This window comes from Peromyscus californicus, unplaced genomic scaffold (assembly GCF_007827085.1).
Source record: "Peromyscus californicus insignis strain IS unplaced genomic scaffold, ASM782708v3 Scaffold_1__1_contigs__length_55948999, whole genome shotgun sequence".
Classification (NCBI taxonomy): domain Eukaryota; kingdom Metazoa; phylum Chordata; class Mammalia; order Rodentia; family Cricetidae; genus Peromyscus; species Peromyscus californicus.
This window is the reverse complement of record NW_026294492.1, coordinates 49,829,591-49,845,931: the sequence shown is the minus strand read 5'-3', so window position 1 is coordinate 49,845,931 and position 16,341 is coordinate 49,829,591. Positions and strand designations below refer to the sequence as shown.

General features: G+C 60.6%; 2 protein-coding genes across 2 annotated transcripts; one reads left to right on the top strand and one right to left on the bottom strand.

Moving 5' to 3' along the window:
• LOC128115224 (4-galactosyl-N-acetylglucosaminide 3-alpha-L-fucosyltransferase FUT6-like) lies at positions 1-4,376 on the top strand. The gene has a single exon (XM_052745698.1). It carries the CDS (start codon positions 19-21, stop codon positions 1,156-1,158), a length of 1,140 nt encoding a protein of 379 aa, XP_052601658.1. The 5' UTR covers positions 1-18; the 3' UTR covers positions 1,159-4,376.
• A 4,489-nt stretch (positions 4,377-8,865) lies between these two features.
• Positions 8,866-14,562, bottom strand: Nrtn (neurturin). The gene is made up of 3 exons (XM_052746829.1): positions 14,454-14,562; positions 9,771-9,952; positions 8,866-9,392 (listed from the first exon to the last, which is right to left on the bottom strand). The coding sequence occupies exons 2-3, from the start codon at positions 9,937-9,939 to the stop codon at positions 8,968-8,970; spliced, it is 594 nt and encodes a 197-aa protein (XP_052602789.1). The 5' UTR covers positions 9,940-9,952; positions 14,454-14,562; the 3' UTR covers positions 8,866-8,967.
• Between the last annotated feature and the right edge of the window lie 1,779 nt (positions 14,563-16,341).

Genomic DNA, 16,341 nt, shown 5'->3' with positions numbered 1-16,341 from the left:
TTGGCCATTTCCACAGAGATGACCAGTGGCCTGCTCTGCCTTTCCCTCTCTTCCCAGGTCCCCCAGGCCATGGATACGCCCCGAGCGGCCAAGGCACAGTGTCCCTGGCGTCCATGCCTCACAGGCCTGCTGCTGCAGCTGCTGTTGGCTCTCTGCTTTTTCTCCTACATCCGAGTGTCCTACGACCAAACCAGGCCCCCAACTCCTGGTAGCTCCCCAGGACCAGCCTCCACCCCAGCCACCCCTGTCCCCAGGCCCCTCCTCATCTTACTGTGGACATGGCCCTTCCACAATCCAGTGGCTCTGTCCCCCTGCTCTGAGATGCTCCCAGGCACGGCCGATTGCCAGCTGACCACCAACCGGGACCTGTACGCCCAAGCAGATGCCGTCATCATCCACCACCGCGAAGTCAGCGCCAATCCCAGGTCACAGCTGCCACTTCAGCCAAGGCCACCAGGCCAGCGCTGGGTGTGGTTCAGCCTGGAGTCACCCAGCCACTGTAGCCGGTTGTCAGACCTGGACGGTCACTTCAACCTCACCATGTCCTATCGCGCTGACTCTGACATCTTCACGCCCTATGGCTGGCTGGAGCCGTGGCCAGAGCCTCCAGTCCAAACCCAGGTCAACCTGTCTGTCAAGACTGACCTGGTGGCCTGGGCTGTGTCCAACTGGAACTCCAAGTCGGCTCGGGTGCTGTACTACCAGAACCTTCAGAGTCACCTCCATGTGGACGTGTATGGCCGAGGTCACATGCCGCTTCCCCAAGGGGACATGATGGAGACACTGGCCAGGTACAAGTTTTACCTGGCATTCGAAAATTCCCTCCACCCAGATTACATCACAGAGAAGCTGTGGAGGAATGCTCTGGAAGCCTGGGCTGTGCCTGTGGTCCTGGGGCCCAGCAGGAAGAACTATGAACGCTTCCTGCCCCCTGACGCCTTCATCCATGTGGATGATTTCCAGAGCCCAAAGGACCTGGCTCAGTACCTGCAGGAGCTAGACAGAGATAGCCTGAGGTACCAGCGTTACTTCCGCTGGAGGAAGATGCTCAGGCCTCGCTTTTTAAGCATGTCCCTTGCCTTCTGCAAGGCATGCAGGCAGCTGCAATGGGACCAGAGGTACCAGACAGTCTCCAGTGTGGCCTCTTGGTTCCAGTGAGGTTGCTGGCCAGGGTCCTTCGGTCAGTGTCCTACCAAAAGTCATCATCTGTAGCCCCTGGGTGACAGACACCTTGTGCTGGCTTGTTTTATTTCAACTTGATACAAGCTAGAGTTATGTGGGTTGATGGAGCCACAGTTGAGACAATGTCCCCATCAGATTGGCCTGTGGTACGTTTTCTTAATTAGTGATTGATGGGGAGGGCCCAGTCCACTGTGGGTGGTGCCATCCCTGGGCTGCTGGTCCTGAATTCTATAAGAAAGTAGGTTGAGCAAGCCATGGGGAGCAAGCCAGTAAGCAGCACCCTTCCATGGCCTTTCCATCAGATCCTGTCTCCAGGTTCCTCCCCTGACTCCCTGGATGATGGAGTGTAACTGAGCCATGTAAGCTGAAATAAAACCTTTCCTACAAAGTTGCTTACCCATCACGGCATTTTATCACAGCCATAGAAACTCTAAGACATACCTGCTTTACCTGCTCCCAGCAAACTCTGATCTGGGTCACTGACTCCCCAGGGTCATCCCCCCTGCCAGTGGTGGCTGGCTGGTCCTCCTCAGGTGCTTTTGATACTTATCACACAACTATCCCTGTGGATGTGGGAGTGTGATACTATCACCAATGTCCAGATGGGAGCATTGGAATAGCTATCACCAATGTCCAGATGGGAGCATTGGAATAGCTATCACCAATGTCCAGATGGGAGCATTGGAATAGCTATCACCAATGTCCAGATGGGAGCATTGGAATAACTGACCTGAGACTTTATTCTATGAATCTCATGCAGAGTGACTGTGTCCTTCCCCTGGGGATGCTCAGACAATATCTGGCGACATCTGTGGTTGTCACTCTGGAGGAAAGGGGACTGAGAACCATCCCAGGACATTGTAAACACTATTACACCCATGTAAAATGTCATGCATGGCAGCGTATGACTGAAACCCCTCTGCTGGCAGCTGGAGACAAGGGGGTCCCAGGACCTGCTGTTGTAGTCAGTCTTGCTGCGTAGGCAGCTGAGGGTCAGTGAGAGACCCTGCTTCAAAACACATGGTGGAGAGCGACCTCAGAGGACTGCCAGCCTCCAGCCTCTGCCTATGCTCTCCATGTCTGCATACATGCATAGGACCGGTCAGTCAGCTGCCAGCTTTGCTGTCTCTCAGAGCTGATGTCCCCTGGGGTAAATCCCAGGAAGATGAGTAGGTCAGGCTGAGATGGCATGGGTGAGGGAAAGGCTGCCTGGCACACTAGGTGGGCTACTTGGCCAAGGTGTTTGGGCAGGAAAGCAGGTGAGTGTTGAAGGCCAGTCCGATGTCCACCTCGGGGAGGAAGTGCACAGGACTGTGGAGAACTGGGTGCCCAACTGGGAGTGATGGTGCAATGCCTGCTGTCAGCACCTGGGAGGTCGAGGAAGGACAATGAGGACTTCAAGGCCTCCCTCCTCTACATAGAGAGTTGGAGGCAATCCTGGGTTCCTGGAGACCATCGGCAATAACAACACAAAGGGGGAGTGGGTGTGATCAGAAGCCTCAGCCTTGTGGGTGGCCCTGTGTGGCTCCAGAGCCTGGGTGCAGAGCTGAGGCTGTGGGAGACACTCTGTTTACGTTTCCATCTCCTGGTAGGTTCCACCCGGCTCTGCGGCTGGCATGTTGGAAGTGGGTGGGAGACAGGAGGCCAAGGTCCCCGCAGGCCTGGGTGGGAGGCTGTTTTCCTGAGCATGGGGACACACGCCCTCCTGGGCAAGGGAGCCTGGGGAGCACAGCTTTGGACTCCCAGACCAGCTCTGAGGTTCCATGGTCTGACCACACTGGGGAAACTGAGGCCAGGAACAATCACTAACAGTTACTGGGTTCCACAGCATGTGGGGGTTCCAGCCTTTGGGCCACCTTTGGCTGATTCAGATGGAACGGAGTGGGAAATCCATCTCCTCACTCCTTGTGTCTCAAGAAGCTGAGAGGCTGGACAGGGCTCTGGGGCAGGGGTCTGGTCCCAAGCCCTCTCCCACAGAGAACACCACAGGCTGGGGCAGCGCCACATCCTGCAGGGCGCCCAGGAGGTCTTGCTGAGCTGATCTGGGTGAAGAGGGATGCCCTTGGGAGCCCCCACTCTGGGTCACTGGGGCAGGGGTGCATTTGTCTTCAGTCTACTGACCATTGGGAAAGCTGGACAGGGACAGACACCCCTACTCCCCAACCCAAGTGTCTGCAGATGCCAGGGTCATAGCAAGTTGTGATTAAAGTGACCTTGCCCTTTGCTGGGCAGCAATTTCCTCCCAGATAAAACGTTCCATCCTACAGAGAGGCTCCTTAAGCTGGAAAGTAAACAAAACAGCTTCAGGAAGTCCCTGAAACCAACCAGTTTCACTAGGCCCCTTCTTGCCAGAGTGAGCAATAAAAACAGAGGGTCCCCTCAGGAAGCCCAGCTGCTTGGAAGAGGCTCTGACCAGCTGAGGCACCTGGCAGTCTCTAGTCTGTCCTGTGTCCTGCAGGCTGTGCAGTACACTCCAGATTCCCAGCTCTGTGAGCCATCACCCATGCTGGTGTGGGCCTTGGTGACGCAGCTGTCTCCCCTCACCCATATGCCTGTCAGTGACCCCAGGAAAACTCACAGTTCACCAAGTGGGACTTGGGTGGTGTCTGTACTTTGGCCTGCTGTGGATTCTCTACTGAGGTGAGTGGACGTGTGTGTTGTGTGTCCCCAGGAAAAGTCTTTCTTTCACACAACATTGGCACCAGAAGAGGGCCACCGCAGAATCAAGGACGAGTTGGGGAGTGCATAGTCCAGGCTGTGGGTGGCAAGGCATGCTACTGAGGCCATCAGCCTGAGTGGCGGACACCGCAGAGGAGACTCCAGTAGGGCCGTTCTCCCCTGAGTGCTGTGGGGTGACTATGTAGGTAGTAAGTCGTGGAACTGCGGCTGAGCCTTCAGGATCAGGAGTGTCCTTGGGTGGAATCCCAGCAGGCAGTCTCCCTCTGTGTGGTATGTGGTGGTATACCTACTTGATGAGTAGGGTCCTCCACAGGAATACAGAGATGCCCTGAAGACACTTACAGCTTTAGAGACCATTTTGTAGTCTTTAAGATTAGCACACGGGCGGTGGTGGCGCACGCCTTTAATCCCAGCACTCGCGAGGCAGAGGCCGGCGGATCTCTGTGAGTTCGAGGCCAGCCTGGGCTACCAAGTGAGTGCCAGGAAAGGCGCAAAGCTACACAGAGAAACCCTGTCTCGAAAAACCAAAATAAATAAATAAATAAATAAATAAATAAATAAATAAATAAATAAAAATAAAAAAAAAAAAAAGCCGGGCGGTGGTGGCGCACGCCTTTAATCCCAGCACTCGGGAGGCAGAGCCAGGCGGATCTCTGTGAGTTCGAGGCCAGCCTGGTCTACCAAGTGAGTTCCAGGAAAGGCGCAAAGCTACACAGAGAAACCCTGTCTCAAAAAACCAAAAAAAAAAAAAAAAAAAAAAAAAAAAAAAAAAAAAAAGATTAGCACACAATGGTCATGCTTGGCAGGCAGCGGCAGCAGAGGCTGCCAGGCTGCCATTGTGAGTACTCAGAAATGCACCTGGGGCGGAGATGGCGCCAAGCAGGAAGTTGTTTGTGTAAGAGAGCAATTGCAACAAGAAAGGAAGATACGGCAGCATCCTCTATGTTAGTCTTGGCTCTGGCAAGTGAATTAGAAAAACGAGTGGACGAGATGGAGGCAATGGCTTGCGGCTTCTTATGGCTCGGCAACCAGAAGGGAAAGATCACAAGTTAGACCTGTGCTCCAAAGCCTTTCCTGGGACACAAGACCTGTGGGGAGACGCAGAGTGAGGAGGAGAACACAGCAACAGAAGGTAACCTGGAGGTTCGACCTTTAATCGAAAATAAGGGAAGCGTGTGATCCAGTGTGCAGATGGGGCATTAACCACGGTCCAGAAGCTATGGTGACCAGAGAACATTCAGGTATCTGTGCTGCTGGAACTAGGAGAGATTTTTAAACAAGCCATGAAAGAGCCTGTGGCAGTCCAGCCGTGCGGCACAGAACGGATGGACCACTCTGACTGCGGTGGAGACAGGGAAACTCAGTCATGTGACTTCCCCTCCCTCCTTAAGGCAAAGGCTGCATAACTTGAGACAGTGTGAGGGAATCAGTCCCTGGTGGACTGGCTTTTCAGAGCCAATAGGAACACTTGGTTATCTCTGGCTGGAGTCCCCACAAATACCAGGTGGACCACACAGGAGGGGCGGACCCTACTGAGGGAACTAGGGATAAGAGGAGCTGCGTTTGAACTGTGTTCACAGCAGAGGCTCAGGGCTCGTTTGCAGCTTTGGTGGCTTTTGCTCAGCCAGTTGTGGGGGACAAGATCGTTATAAAGCAGGAAAGGCTCTGACAGACCTCAGCGACGTAGACTAGCATGTAAAGAGCGTCCACCTATTGAGAGAACAACCTAGAGATGAGAAAATGGCAGAGCTGAGGAAGAGGTCTGTCCTGTGTCCACTGGAGTTCCTAAGGAAGAGCTGATAGGCAAAACCACACTGTGTGCTGAGGAGCCCCCAGAAGGCTCACAGGTAGAACAACACCGGCGAAGACCGTTAAGCTACATCCACCGCGCCAACCTGGAGCCACTGTGACCCAAGGAGACACCACGTGCCTTGGGAGACAGTAGAGCCTCGGTCCCCCTTGGCCCTGCGTAGGTCTGAGTGGACGTAGTCAGGCTCCCTGAGTTCATCAGACATGGAGAAATGTAGGGAGGTGCCAGGACACAGAAAGGCTCAGAGAACAGCAGAGGTCCGTGAGCTTCTGGGGTCACCTGACACTGCTGAGAACAGATGACAGGGACTTTGATGGCATCTCACTGAGATTGTTTATTATGGGATGCTGTGGTGTCCTGCCCATCTTCTGGACACAGTCGTTATATAGATGACATAATGGCAACCTGAGTGTCTTGCAGATTTGGAAAACCATTGGAGAGACACCCAGGTGTAATGGCGTCTCCACCTGCCTCACAGCCCTGCTGGGGCTTGGTTAAGTAGGAGGAAAAATGGTCTTAAAGAGAATAGCTAAGAATTTAAATCCAGATGGCACCCTCGGTGGGTGGAATGGGACACTCCCTGAAGCCAGAAAGTTACTGAATGGAGACCCCTGGTGTGGAATAATCTTTTTGTACACGCTGAAGATTTGTCACTTGTATTGGTTTAATAAAAAGCTGAATGGCCAATAGCTAGGCAGGATTTTTGGGGTAGAGAGGATGCTGGGAAGGAGGGCAGAGATGTGGGGAGTCACCAGCCAGATGGAGAGGAGGCAGCATGGGCAGTACAGAGTAAAGGTGATAAAGCCATGAGACAAAAAGTAGATTAATTAAAAAAAAAAAAGTAAGCTGGGCGGTGGTGGTGCACGCCTTTAATCCCAGCACTCGGGAGGCAGAGGCAGGCGGATTTCTGTGAGTTCAAAGCCAGCCTGGTCTACAGAGCGAGATCCAGGACAGGCACCAAAACAACACAGAGAAACCCTGTCTCAAAAAAATGGGGGGTTTAAATAGTAACAAGCCTAAGCTATTAGCTGAGATTTTATAATTAAAAAGAAGCCTCCATGTGGTTATTTGGGAGCTGAGAGGAGGGACAAAAGAATCCACCTACAGACCCCAGTGCCGAGGGCTCCTTCCCTGTGAGCTGTTGGCCTGGGAAGGCCCCGAGGTCCCATAAACTTAAAGGCTGTAGCTGTGGCTGTTGCTTCTGTGCCAGGACTAGACGGTGAGACCCTACTTCTGAGGACACCGCAGGCACACACTGTGACTGCAGGACACGGAGAAATTAAGCTGGGACCGACCAGGAAATCCCCAACCTGCCAGCTGGTTTTCACAGCAGGAGGGGCTCCTGGTGGAGAATATCACCAATATTGCTGCTCAGCTACGGACCATGCATGCTGAGACACCACACGCCAGGCAGGTGTCATGGGCGAGACCAACAAGGGCCACTCCACAGAGCGAGTTCACGCCTGGTACTGTACACCAGGCCAACTCCTGTGGCTGGGGAGGTCCTAGGCCCCAACAGTGAAGCAACATCTATGGTTTTTCTGTGTAGATGTGATGTGCCTGTCAAAATGCCCTCAGTATCAGTTTCCTCTGATACTGAAACACTGCATCCTGCGGGAAGCTCCTTAAGCAGGAAGGTAAACAAAACAACTTCAGGAAGTCCCTGAAACGTGTCTTGACATCACGCCCATAGATCACCATTGTTGTCAGCCTCAAATCATAACCATTGGTGAGTGAACAGGTGACTGTTACTGTGTCATGGTCCGATTCATGGTCATAGGTGGACATCGATAGTCACCCCTTCCATGGCTCAGGCAACCACTGTAGAAGATTGGGCGCAAACTGTTTCCTCCAATATTGAAGCATCTCATCCTGCATTAAAGAACCTTAAAGGTTCTTTAAATAGGAAGGTGAACAAAACAGCTTCAGGAAGTCCCTGAAACCAACCAATTGTGTGTGTGTGTGTGTGTGTGTGTGTGTGTGTGTGTGTGTGTGTGTGTGTGTGTATCCCACTGCTAGAGTGAACAATAAAAGCTGAGGGCCTGCTCAGGAAATCAAGCTGTGTGCAAGAGGCTCAGACCAGCTGAGGCACCACGTTCTCCAGCCTGTCCTGTGGCCTGCGGGCTATGTGATACACTCCAGGTTCCCAGCTCTGTGAGCCGTCACCCATGCTGGGGTGGGCCTTGGTGACGCAGCTGTCTCCCCTCACCCATATGCCTGTCAGTGACGCCAGGAAAACTCACGTTCACTAGCAGGACTTGGTGGGGTACCTACCTGGGTTGCATGTTGAGTCTCCCCAGGAAAAGCCTTGTCTCACAGCACCCTTCCCCACCTATTCCCCATTGTGGGACACACCTCCCCCACCTCTGGGAACCCCAAATTGCTGGGCACCTCCAGGCCTGCCAGGGGTCAAGGTGACACCGAGGCAAAGACACCCGCACCCCAGCCCATGGTAGCCCCCACCCCTGCCCTTCCAGGCACGGCCAAGGTTCTAAGGGTCCTTGGGGACCCAGCTATGCCCGGCAGGCGCCGGCTCGGGCTGGCACCCGCCCCAGACCTGTCCCCTCCCGGAGGTGGGCAGCGAGTTATTTTTAGCCCATGGAAGGAGATACAGCTCTGGTTCTCTCTAGACTCAAGCGAGCGGCCCCCACGGAGCCAACACTCCGAGACCCAGGCTGGCCTCCACCTTGCCATACCCCTGCCTCGGCCTCTCCAGGGCTGGGAGAACTAGCTTGTGGGACCACACGGGACATCCTTTTTCTCTTCCCTCCTTATTCCGTAACCACCCTTTTCCTCTCTCGATTGCGTGTGTGGTGTTTTGTCCGTGGGTCTGTGCGCCGCGTGCGAGCCGCTCCCACGAGGTGGGGGTGGGGTGGGGGGGGTGGGCGAGCGTCCGGTCCCCTGGGTGCTGGGCGTCAAACCCGCTCCTCCAACCGCTGAGCGGCCCTCCAGCCCCCCCGCCCTGCGCGCGCGCGTGCATGCGCGTGTGTGCATGCGTGTGTGTGCGCGTGGCACAGCCAGGCTTGGGCGGCGGCGGCGAACTCTGCCCGGGGCCTCTCCTGTCGCCTGTCCTCCAGCAAGGCCACCTCCCACGGCCAGGCTTCCCTGTACCACAGGTACTGTCCTTTTTCTCCCAGGCCAGCCGGAAGCACGGCCTCGCCCCACTCCCCACAGACTGAACGCGCAGCCAGCACGAGAGTTCCCACAATTTATGTGAATTCAGTCCTCGAGGGAGGGCGCGGGCACGGGCCCCTGCGCAGGCGCACAGGCGCACAGGGTTGGGGCGTGAGGTAGCGTCACACGCACGCGCACTCCCGCGCCGACAGCTCCTGCAGCGTGTGGTAGCGGCTGTGCACGTCCAGGAAGGAGACCTCGTCCTCGTAGGCCGTCGGGCGGCAGCACGGGTGCGCGCGCACCCGCTCTTTGCGCACGCGCCTCCGCTGGCGCAGGCGCCGCAGGCCCAGGTCGTAGATGCGCACGGCCGCCTCGCAAGCGCCTGCGCAGTAGCGGAACAGCACCGTCTCGTCCGACGTGTAGCCCAGGCCCAGCTCGCTCACGCGCACCTCGAGCTCGCGCAGCCCGCACGGCCGCGCGCCCGACCGCGCCCGCGCGCGCCGACGTCGGGGACCCGCTCGACGGCGCAGGCCTGGGGCGCGCGCGGCCCAGGGGGAAAGTTCTCGAAGCTCCACGGCGTCGGGGGCGCCCTGCAGCAGAGCTCGGTCTGGGGCGGGAAGAGGGAGACAGAGGATTGGGCCGTGAGGCGTGGCCCCGCCCCTCATTGCCCTGCGCGTGCGCACTCCTGGTGGCGTGGAGGGGCGTGGCCTCGCTTTGGCCGCCATCGCTCCCCACTCCCTCTGTAGTTGAGGGGTGTGCAGCAAGGGGGGCGTTCAGGAGGCAGTGGCAGGAGGGTCATTTCAGGGGCATCCTGGCCACCCCGAGAGTTCGAGGCCAGCCTAGGCCATATGCACCCCTCCCTGCCTCAAAAAGAAATCAAGTGAGAAAGCTTTGTGGTTCAGCGTGGTTCTCCCACCTCGGAGCCCCCCCCACGTGGCCCGCCCCTTCCGGTTCCCGCCCCCTGGGCCCCGGGGGCGGGGCTTACACTGCGCCAGGCGGGCGATGCGCGCGTCCAGGGTGCGCGGCGGGCGTCGCAGCGGGGCGAGCGCGGGTCCCAGGCGGTGGCCCAGCAGCAGACCCTCCTGGCACATCCAGACCGACAGCAGGGAGCTGCAGACGAGCGACACCAGGGCCGCCGCCTTCCAGCGCCTCATCCTGGGCCTCGGCCTGCGGGGACACGGGGTGGTGGGCGCCCGCGGGCGGGGGGTGTGCAGCCATCTCTTTGGGTGCAACAGCGGGTGCAAAGGCCCTGAGGCTGATGCGCCTTTGGTGTAGCCTAGCAACGGATACCCGGTCGGGCAGGGAGAGGGTGAGTGACAGCAGGGAGTGACTCCAGCAGGTGGCACTGCGCGAGGGGAGTGGCTGGGCTCGGGACACCATCTTATCTGACCCCGGTCACTTACTGCGTGCCTCAGTTTCCCCTACAAGCCACACCCCCTCTGGGAAGGCTCCCCATCCCAGCCCTTAGGTGACGCCCCCTCCAGCAGGGCACCCATACTTCCTGCTCGTTGCACACAGTAGGTGCCTAATGAGCGCACCTCCACCTCTGCAGCCCCCTCCCTGGCCCATGATCCCTGCGGTTCCGCCCCCCGTTTACCCAGCGTCCCCTGCTTCGGCCTGGAATTCATTTGCATCCGATTTGCATGGCCCCACCCCAGGCCACACCCACCAGGCAGATTCATTAAGCCCTAAGTGTGCACCAGGCCTGACGCTGAGCACACAGGAGGCGTCTGTGTTAAGCTGGGGAAACTGAGGCACAGAGCAGGTGTTGGCTTGCTGACCCTGAACTCTGACCCTGCTGCCCGCCTTGGACCCCGCCGCTCCCCCCGTTATTGAACACCAACTGTATACTCTCTATCCTCCCAGAAAACCATCTGACACGTGGCGGGGCGAAGTCCGGGTCACGTGACTGCGAGGACCCGGCGGCCGCCCAGTAGCCAAGGCTAGCCCGGGGTATCTCGGGCAGAGTATCAGGGCAGGGGTGTCAGGGCCCGAGCGCTGCCTGCGGGTGATGGGAACCGAACCCGGGGCCTCCGCGCCCACCGGCGGGAATTAACCTCTTGGCCACGCTCTGCGCCGCGGAGTCTGTCCTGGCCTGCCTGCCTGCGGCCCCGCCCCCGTGCCTGCGGCCCCGCCCCCCGCGCCTCGGCCCCGCCCCGCCCCCCGCGCCTCGGCCCCGCCCCCCGCGCCTCGGCCCCGCCCCCCGCGCCTCGGCCCCGCCCCCCGGGCTGTGCCTCCCTCCTCCTCTCTGAACTATGAGGAAACGTGCTGGCAGAGATGACCGCGGACCCCCAGCCGAGCTCCGAACCCCTGAACAATGGCCCCTCTGTCTGGGGTCACCCGACTGGTTTGTCGGGCGCGGAAGGGGGGTGCTGGGGGTGACGTAGGTACGCAGAGGCTCCTGGATGGGGCCCAGCGGTCACCGCATCCCCCAGTCCTTCCCCGGGCCTCAGTTTCCCCATCTGCAGTGGTGTCCAGCAGACCCACTGGTGGATGCGGGGGTGCGCATGACCCGAGGCACCATGGCGCTCAGCCTCCTCACGCCTCCATGACCCATAGGCTCTCGCGTAGCCCAGGCTGGCCTCCAACTATGTAGCTGAGGATGACCCTGCACTCCTGACCCTCCTGCCTCCTCCTCCTCCTGAGTGCTGGGGCGACGTGCCACCGCTTCCGGTTGGGGGGTGTCTTCAGTACTGCTTTAGGCAGAGTCCGTGCCTCAGTTTCCCCATCAGCGCTGACAGTTTTTTCCCAGGCTGTGGGGGAAACTGAGGCCTCCTGGAGCTCGGGTCCTCACCTCCCTCCGAAGGCCCCACCCGCCGGCGGGACGCACATCTGGGGGCAAAGCAACAACATCTGCGGAGCACAGCTGGTTCCGATGAGCTGTGGGGGCCCCGGCCCCGGGTGGCCTTTGGGGCTCGGTGGGCTGGGGGGCACAGCCGCTCCCTCCCAGCCGTCCGCCCCGTGCCCGGCGCGGGGGATGGGCAAGGACTCCAGGGCCGCTGCGCCCCTGAGCCAGGCCGGATTTGCTCAAAGCCCCGATTCCAATGTGTCCCCGCGCCCCACTTTCCAGAGACTTCGTGTCATTATGCATGGTCCGTGGGAGCACACGCCGCAGCGTGCGTGCGCGCGCGGGTCGGAGGGCAACTCTGCAGTCACTTCTGTGGGTTCAGGCGGCAGATGTCAGCTTAGCCATCCCGTCCCGCTAAACGTTCTTCGACCGCTCGGCGTCGCACCGCAGACGGGTTGAAACGCGGAGGAGGAGGGCGGGGCGACTCGGCGACCTCCGCTGGGAGCCCCCCGCGCACCCGCCGCAGGCAGGACCAGAGAGGTGGACTGTCCCCGCAGGACACACAGCACCGCGCGCCGCCCGGGGCTGGCTGTGCGCATGCCCGCGGATAACCAGATCAGGCTAATGCGGGCTGAGCCGCTGGCGCGGGGCGCAAGGGCGGCTGGGAGCCCCCACCCCCGAGTCCTGACCATCTGGCTTGCAAGGGAAACTGAGGCAGGCAACCCCTCCTTCCCAAATCGGAAGTTTGGTCTCAGGTCCTAGACGAGGGTGTCGGTTCTCCGAGCCTCAGTTTCCCCAGACGGGAGCCGGAGCCTACGTTCCGGAGCTGCTTTTTCCTCTTGAACTATCTTATTTTAAATACGCGTGTTTGCGCGAGGCGGGCGCAGGGGCGTTGACCCCCGGCGCGGGGGTCACGGGCAGCAGGGGCCCCAGGGAGAGCTCTGCCCGCCCTCGTTGACTTATTTCTAACATTTCCCGTGCCTCTTCTCGTTTGAGTCGGTGTAGCCCAGGCTGGACCCTGTGTAGCCGAGGCTGACCCTGAACCCCTCATCTCCTGCCTCCAGCTCCTGAGTAGCTGTGATGACAGGCCCAGGGCACCACACCTGCTCCCCGGCCCTGCCGGCCTTCCGGAACATTCTCTCCCCAGCCGTCACCCGGTCACCCCGGCTGTCCCCACACAAGCCAAGGTTTCCCCACTTACAGAGCTTGTACTCATCCCGCCCGGCCCCAGCTGTAGTGCCCCTCCTCCAGGAAGTCTTCCCGGAGGTGGGGAGCCTCCCACCTCCCAGAGTCCCCGTCACAGGTCCCCCGTGTCGGTGGGTGCCAGAGTGGCCGCGTCTAAGGACAGTGCCCGCGGGCACACATTGGTCGGAGCGTCTCTGGCTTTTGTGTTGTGCGGCCTGGCTCTGTTTGTTTGTTTGTTATTTAATTCTGAGAACAGGATGGTGGTATTTCGGGACAGGGTGCCCGGCTGGGGGGTGTCCTGCTGAGGAGGGGGTGCCCGGCTGGGGGGATGCCCAGCTGAGTGGGGGATAACCAGCTGGGGAGGGATACCCTGCTGAGTGGGGGTGCCCGATTGAGGGGGGTGCCCGGCTGGGGGGATGCCCTGCTGGGGAGGGATGCCCTGCTGAGGGGGGGTATCCGATTGAGGGGGGTGCCCAGCTGGGGAGGGATGCCCTGCTGAGGGGGGGTGCCCGATTGAGGGGGGTGCCCGGCTGGGGTTTGTCCTGCTGGGGAGGGATGCCCAGCTGAGTGGGGGTGCCCGATTGAGGGGGATGCCCTGCTGGGGGGGGGTGCCCGACAGAGGGGGGTGCCCGGCTGGGGTTTGTCCTGCTGACGCGGGGGCTCAGCTGAGGGGGTGCCTACTGAGTGGGGGTATCCGGCTGGGGAGGGATGCCCTGCTGAGGGGGCGTTCCCGAATGAGGGGGGTGCCCGGCTGGGGTGGGGGACGTTTGTTTTCCCTCCACCGCCAGCCCTTTGTGGTTGCCTAGGTGTTTGGAGCCGGCTGGGGACCCGGGACCCTCAGAAGTCCCCGGATGAAAGAGCGGGAGGGGTTGTCCGGCCCGGGGCGAGGGGCTGGGGTGAGACGAGCTGGTCAGGCTGGAATCCGCCCGCCACTGACATCCTGCCCGTCACGCCCCATGGGGCTTCCTCAGCCCGGGGCGCTGACACACAAAGGGTGTCCCACAACATCAGGGATGTGAGGCCCGGCGAAGGCGGCGGGACGGAAACCCAGGGGTCCAGTGCCCAGCACAGCCCCCCGACATACCCAGTCGGCCAGGCAGATGGCAACCCCCTACGGCCCCCAAATCCACATCTCAAGCATCCAGCCTGGGCTTCACGGTTTCTGCCTCCAGTCCCACCTGAAGTCTGCCCACTCAGCAGCAACCCTGGGCCTGGTGACTTCTCACCCATGAACCGAATTATCTGGGCATAATCTGGAGCAAGAACTCGGAAAGTGGGGAACACACACCCCGTTTCCAATCTGAGCTTTGCCCTTAAGGGACCCCCCTCCTCCAAAGAGCCCCACGCCCTCTTGTGGCTGAACAGCGACTCAGGAGCCCAGCGGCCCGGCCCTTACCGGGGAGGACACGGTGTCCCCGGGCGCGCAGGGAACGCGCCCCTGACGTGTTTACTTCTGTGCGCCGCGGGGCTGTGCGCGGCCAGGTCCCTCCTGGGGTTCACTGAGACCTCGATGTCTCCCCTCCATCCTCCCTGCCTGACGGAGCGCTCACAGGGGTCCGGGGGTCCAGCAGCTTAGCACAGGAGCTGGGGGCGCAGGAGCCGGGAGCGCGCCCCGTCGGGTACCCCGCGGTGACCCGGGAGGGGGTCCTTGGGGACTCCCCCCCCCCCCGCACTACACCCCGGGACTCAGCTTACCTGCCGGGAGCTCCAGATGACCCGGTCAGTGGTGACTCCTCTGGCCACCTGAGCCCGGCCCGGCCCCAGCCACCGCGTGCGCCATCCGGATCGCGGGGACCCGAGGCAACCCGGGGACCCCGTGCCGGAGGAGGCCACCGCGCAGAGTGCGGGACGCGGGCCGGGCCATGGGGTTTCCCCCCCTGTCCTCTCTCTTTCTGGCTTCCCGGGGCTCGCCGGGCTCGGTACACCCCGGGACGGCGCGCGTGGGAGGCTGGAGCACGCTCGGGACGCGGGGCCACGCGGGGAGCGTGGGGCGCACGGACGGAGCCACCGCGCGCTCTCCCTCCGCTCCCGCCGCGCACCGCTCAGGCCGGCAGGGTTGGAGGGGGCGTGGCCTTCCCGGAGGCGTGGACGTGGGCGTGGCGTAGGGTTTCCCGGGCTTGGGAGCCGCCCTCATCCCGCCCACAGCCGGAGGGGCGCGCCGGGAGAGCAGGTGGCAGGAACGCGGGAGGCCCTAGACGGCCACAGGGATCGATCGATCGACTCTCCCGGGACTCTCCTTCATCCGACACTTTGCGCCCCGAATCGAGTCCGCACTAACTTTGCGCACCCCTTCCCCATGTTCCCCAACTCCCCACCTAGACCCCCTAAGACTATCCACGAGGGGGAACCCCTCGAGCATCGGATCCCCCCAGATTGCTGTCTCCAATGCTCTGTGGCCATCGAAGTTGAAACCTCGAGTCCCAAGATGCCCTGTGACCCTCCTGGCCAACCAAAGTCCACTGCACCCACCCATGACCCCCCACAAGTCCTCCCCACCCCTCTGTCCGCCCCAAGAAGTCTTCCCAAGTATACTGAGTTCAAGGTCTCTGCTCAGACACCCTGGATTATGTAGGACGGCAGAAGATCCCGTGGTCCTCAGTGAACCACACCCATCGTCGCTTCCCGTCACCCTGATCCTCAGAACCCCGTGGGGGACCCTATTTCCCACTGACGGCTTCCCCCAAAGCACCCCATCGGGACCCCATCACTGAAACCCACCACACCCTGCTCCTCCACCGCCTGCGACTCGCACGCGCCCCCTAGCGGAAACCGATCACTCAGGGGCGGGGCAGGCGGGGCGAGGGTGACCGTGGCCACGCCCCCTCCACACCCAGTTGCTGAGAAACCACCGCCCTGAGGCCCCGCCCTCGACATCCAGTGCCCGCTCCACCCCAGCACCCTTGGCGGCCACTGCTTTGGGGGGGGGGGCGAGGCTGACTTAACGTCCACTTATCCCAGAAGCCTTTTCAGGACCAACCTTCAAACCAGTCCCACCCCTTCCCAAGGGCCTGCGCTGGGGACCCCCCACGCCGGTGGAGTGTGTGCTGATGTGCATGTTGGGTCCAAGTGGTAGTGTGGGTTTGTTTGACTCTGTGGGTCAGTGCAGCAGACTTCTGAAAGTCACCTGTGGCCTGTGCGCTCTGAGACCTGAGGCAGCGACTCCTCCCTGTCCCTGCGGCTTCCAAGTGATTTGCCCAGGGGTGAGGGCACGGCACAGGAGCGGGGAGATGGGGTGAAGGCCTGGCATGGGGAGATAGAGTCAGGGCGTGTCACGGGGGAGATAGAGTCAGGGCGTGTCGCGGGGGAGATGGGATGAGGGCCTGTCTCGGGGGAGATGGGGTGAGGGCGTGTCACGGGGGAGATAGAGTCAGGGCGTGGCACGGGGGAGATGGGGTGAGGGCGTGTCACGGGGGAGATAGAGTCAGGGCGTGTCACGGGGGAGATAGAGTCAGGGCGTGTCACGGGGGAGATAGAGTCAGGGCGTGGCACGGGGGAGATGGGGTGAGGGCGTGTCGCGGGGGAGATGGGGTGAGGGCATGTCACGGGGGAGATGGGTAGAGGGATATGGGACATCCAGGCTGAG

Bases quoted from the DNA above. Each gene is read 5' to 3' on its own strand.
- LOC128115224 (XM_052745698.1), top strand. From the start codon at position 19: ATGACCAGTGGCCTGCTCTGCCTTTCCCTCTCTTCCCAGGTCCCCCAG.
- Nrtn (XM_052746829.1), bottom strand. From the start codon at position 9,939: ATGAGGCGCTGGAAGGCGGCGGCCCTGGTGTCGCTCGTCTGCAGCTCC. The intron at 9,393-9,770 runs GTAAGCCCCGCC...TTCCCGCCCCAG, and splicing joins CATCGCCCGCCTGGCGCAGT to ACCGAGCTCTGCTGCAGGGC.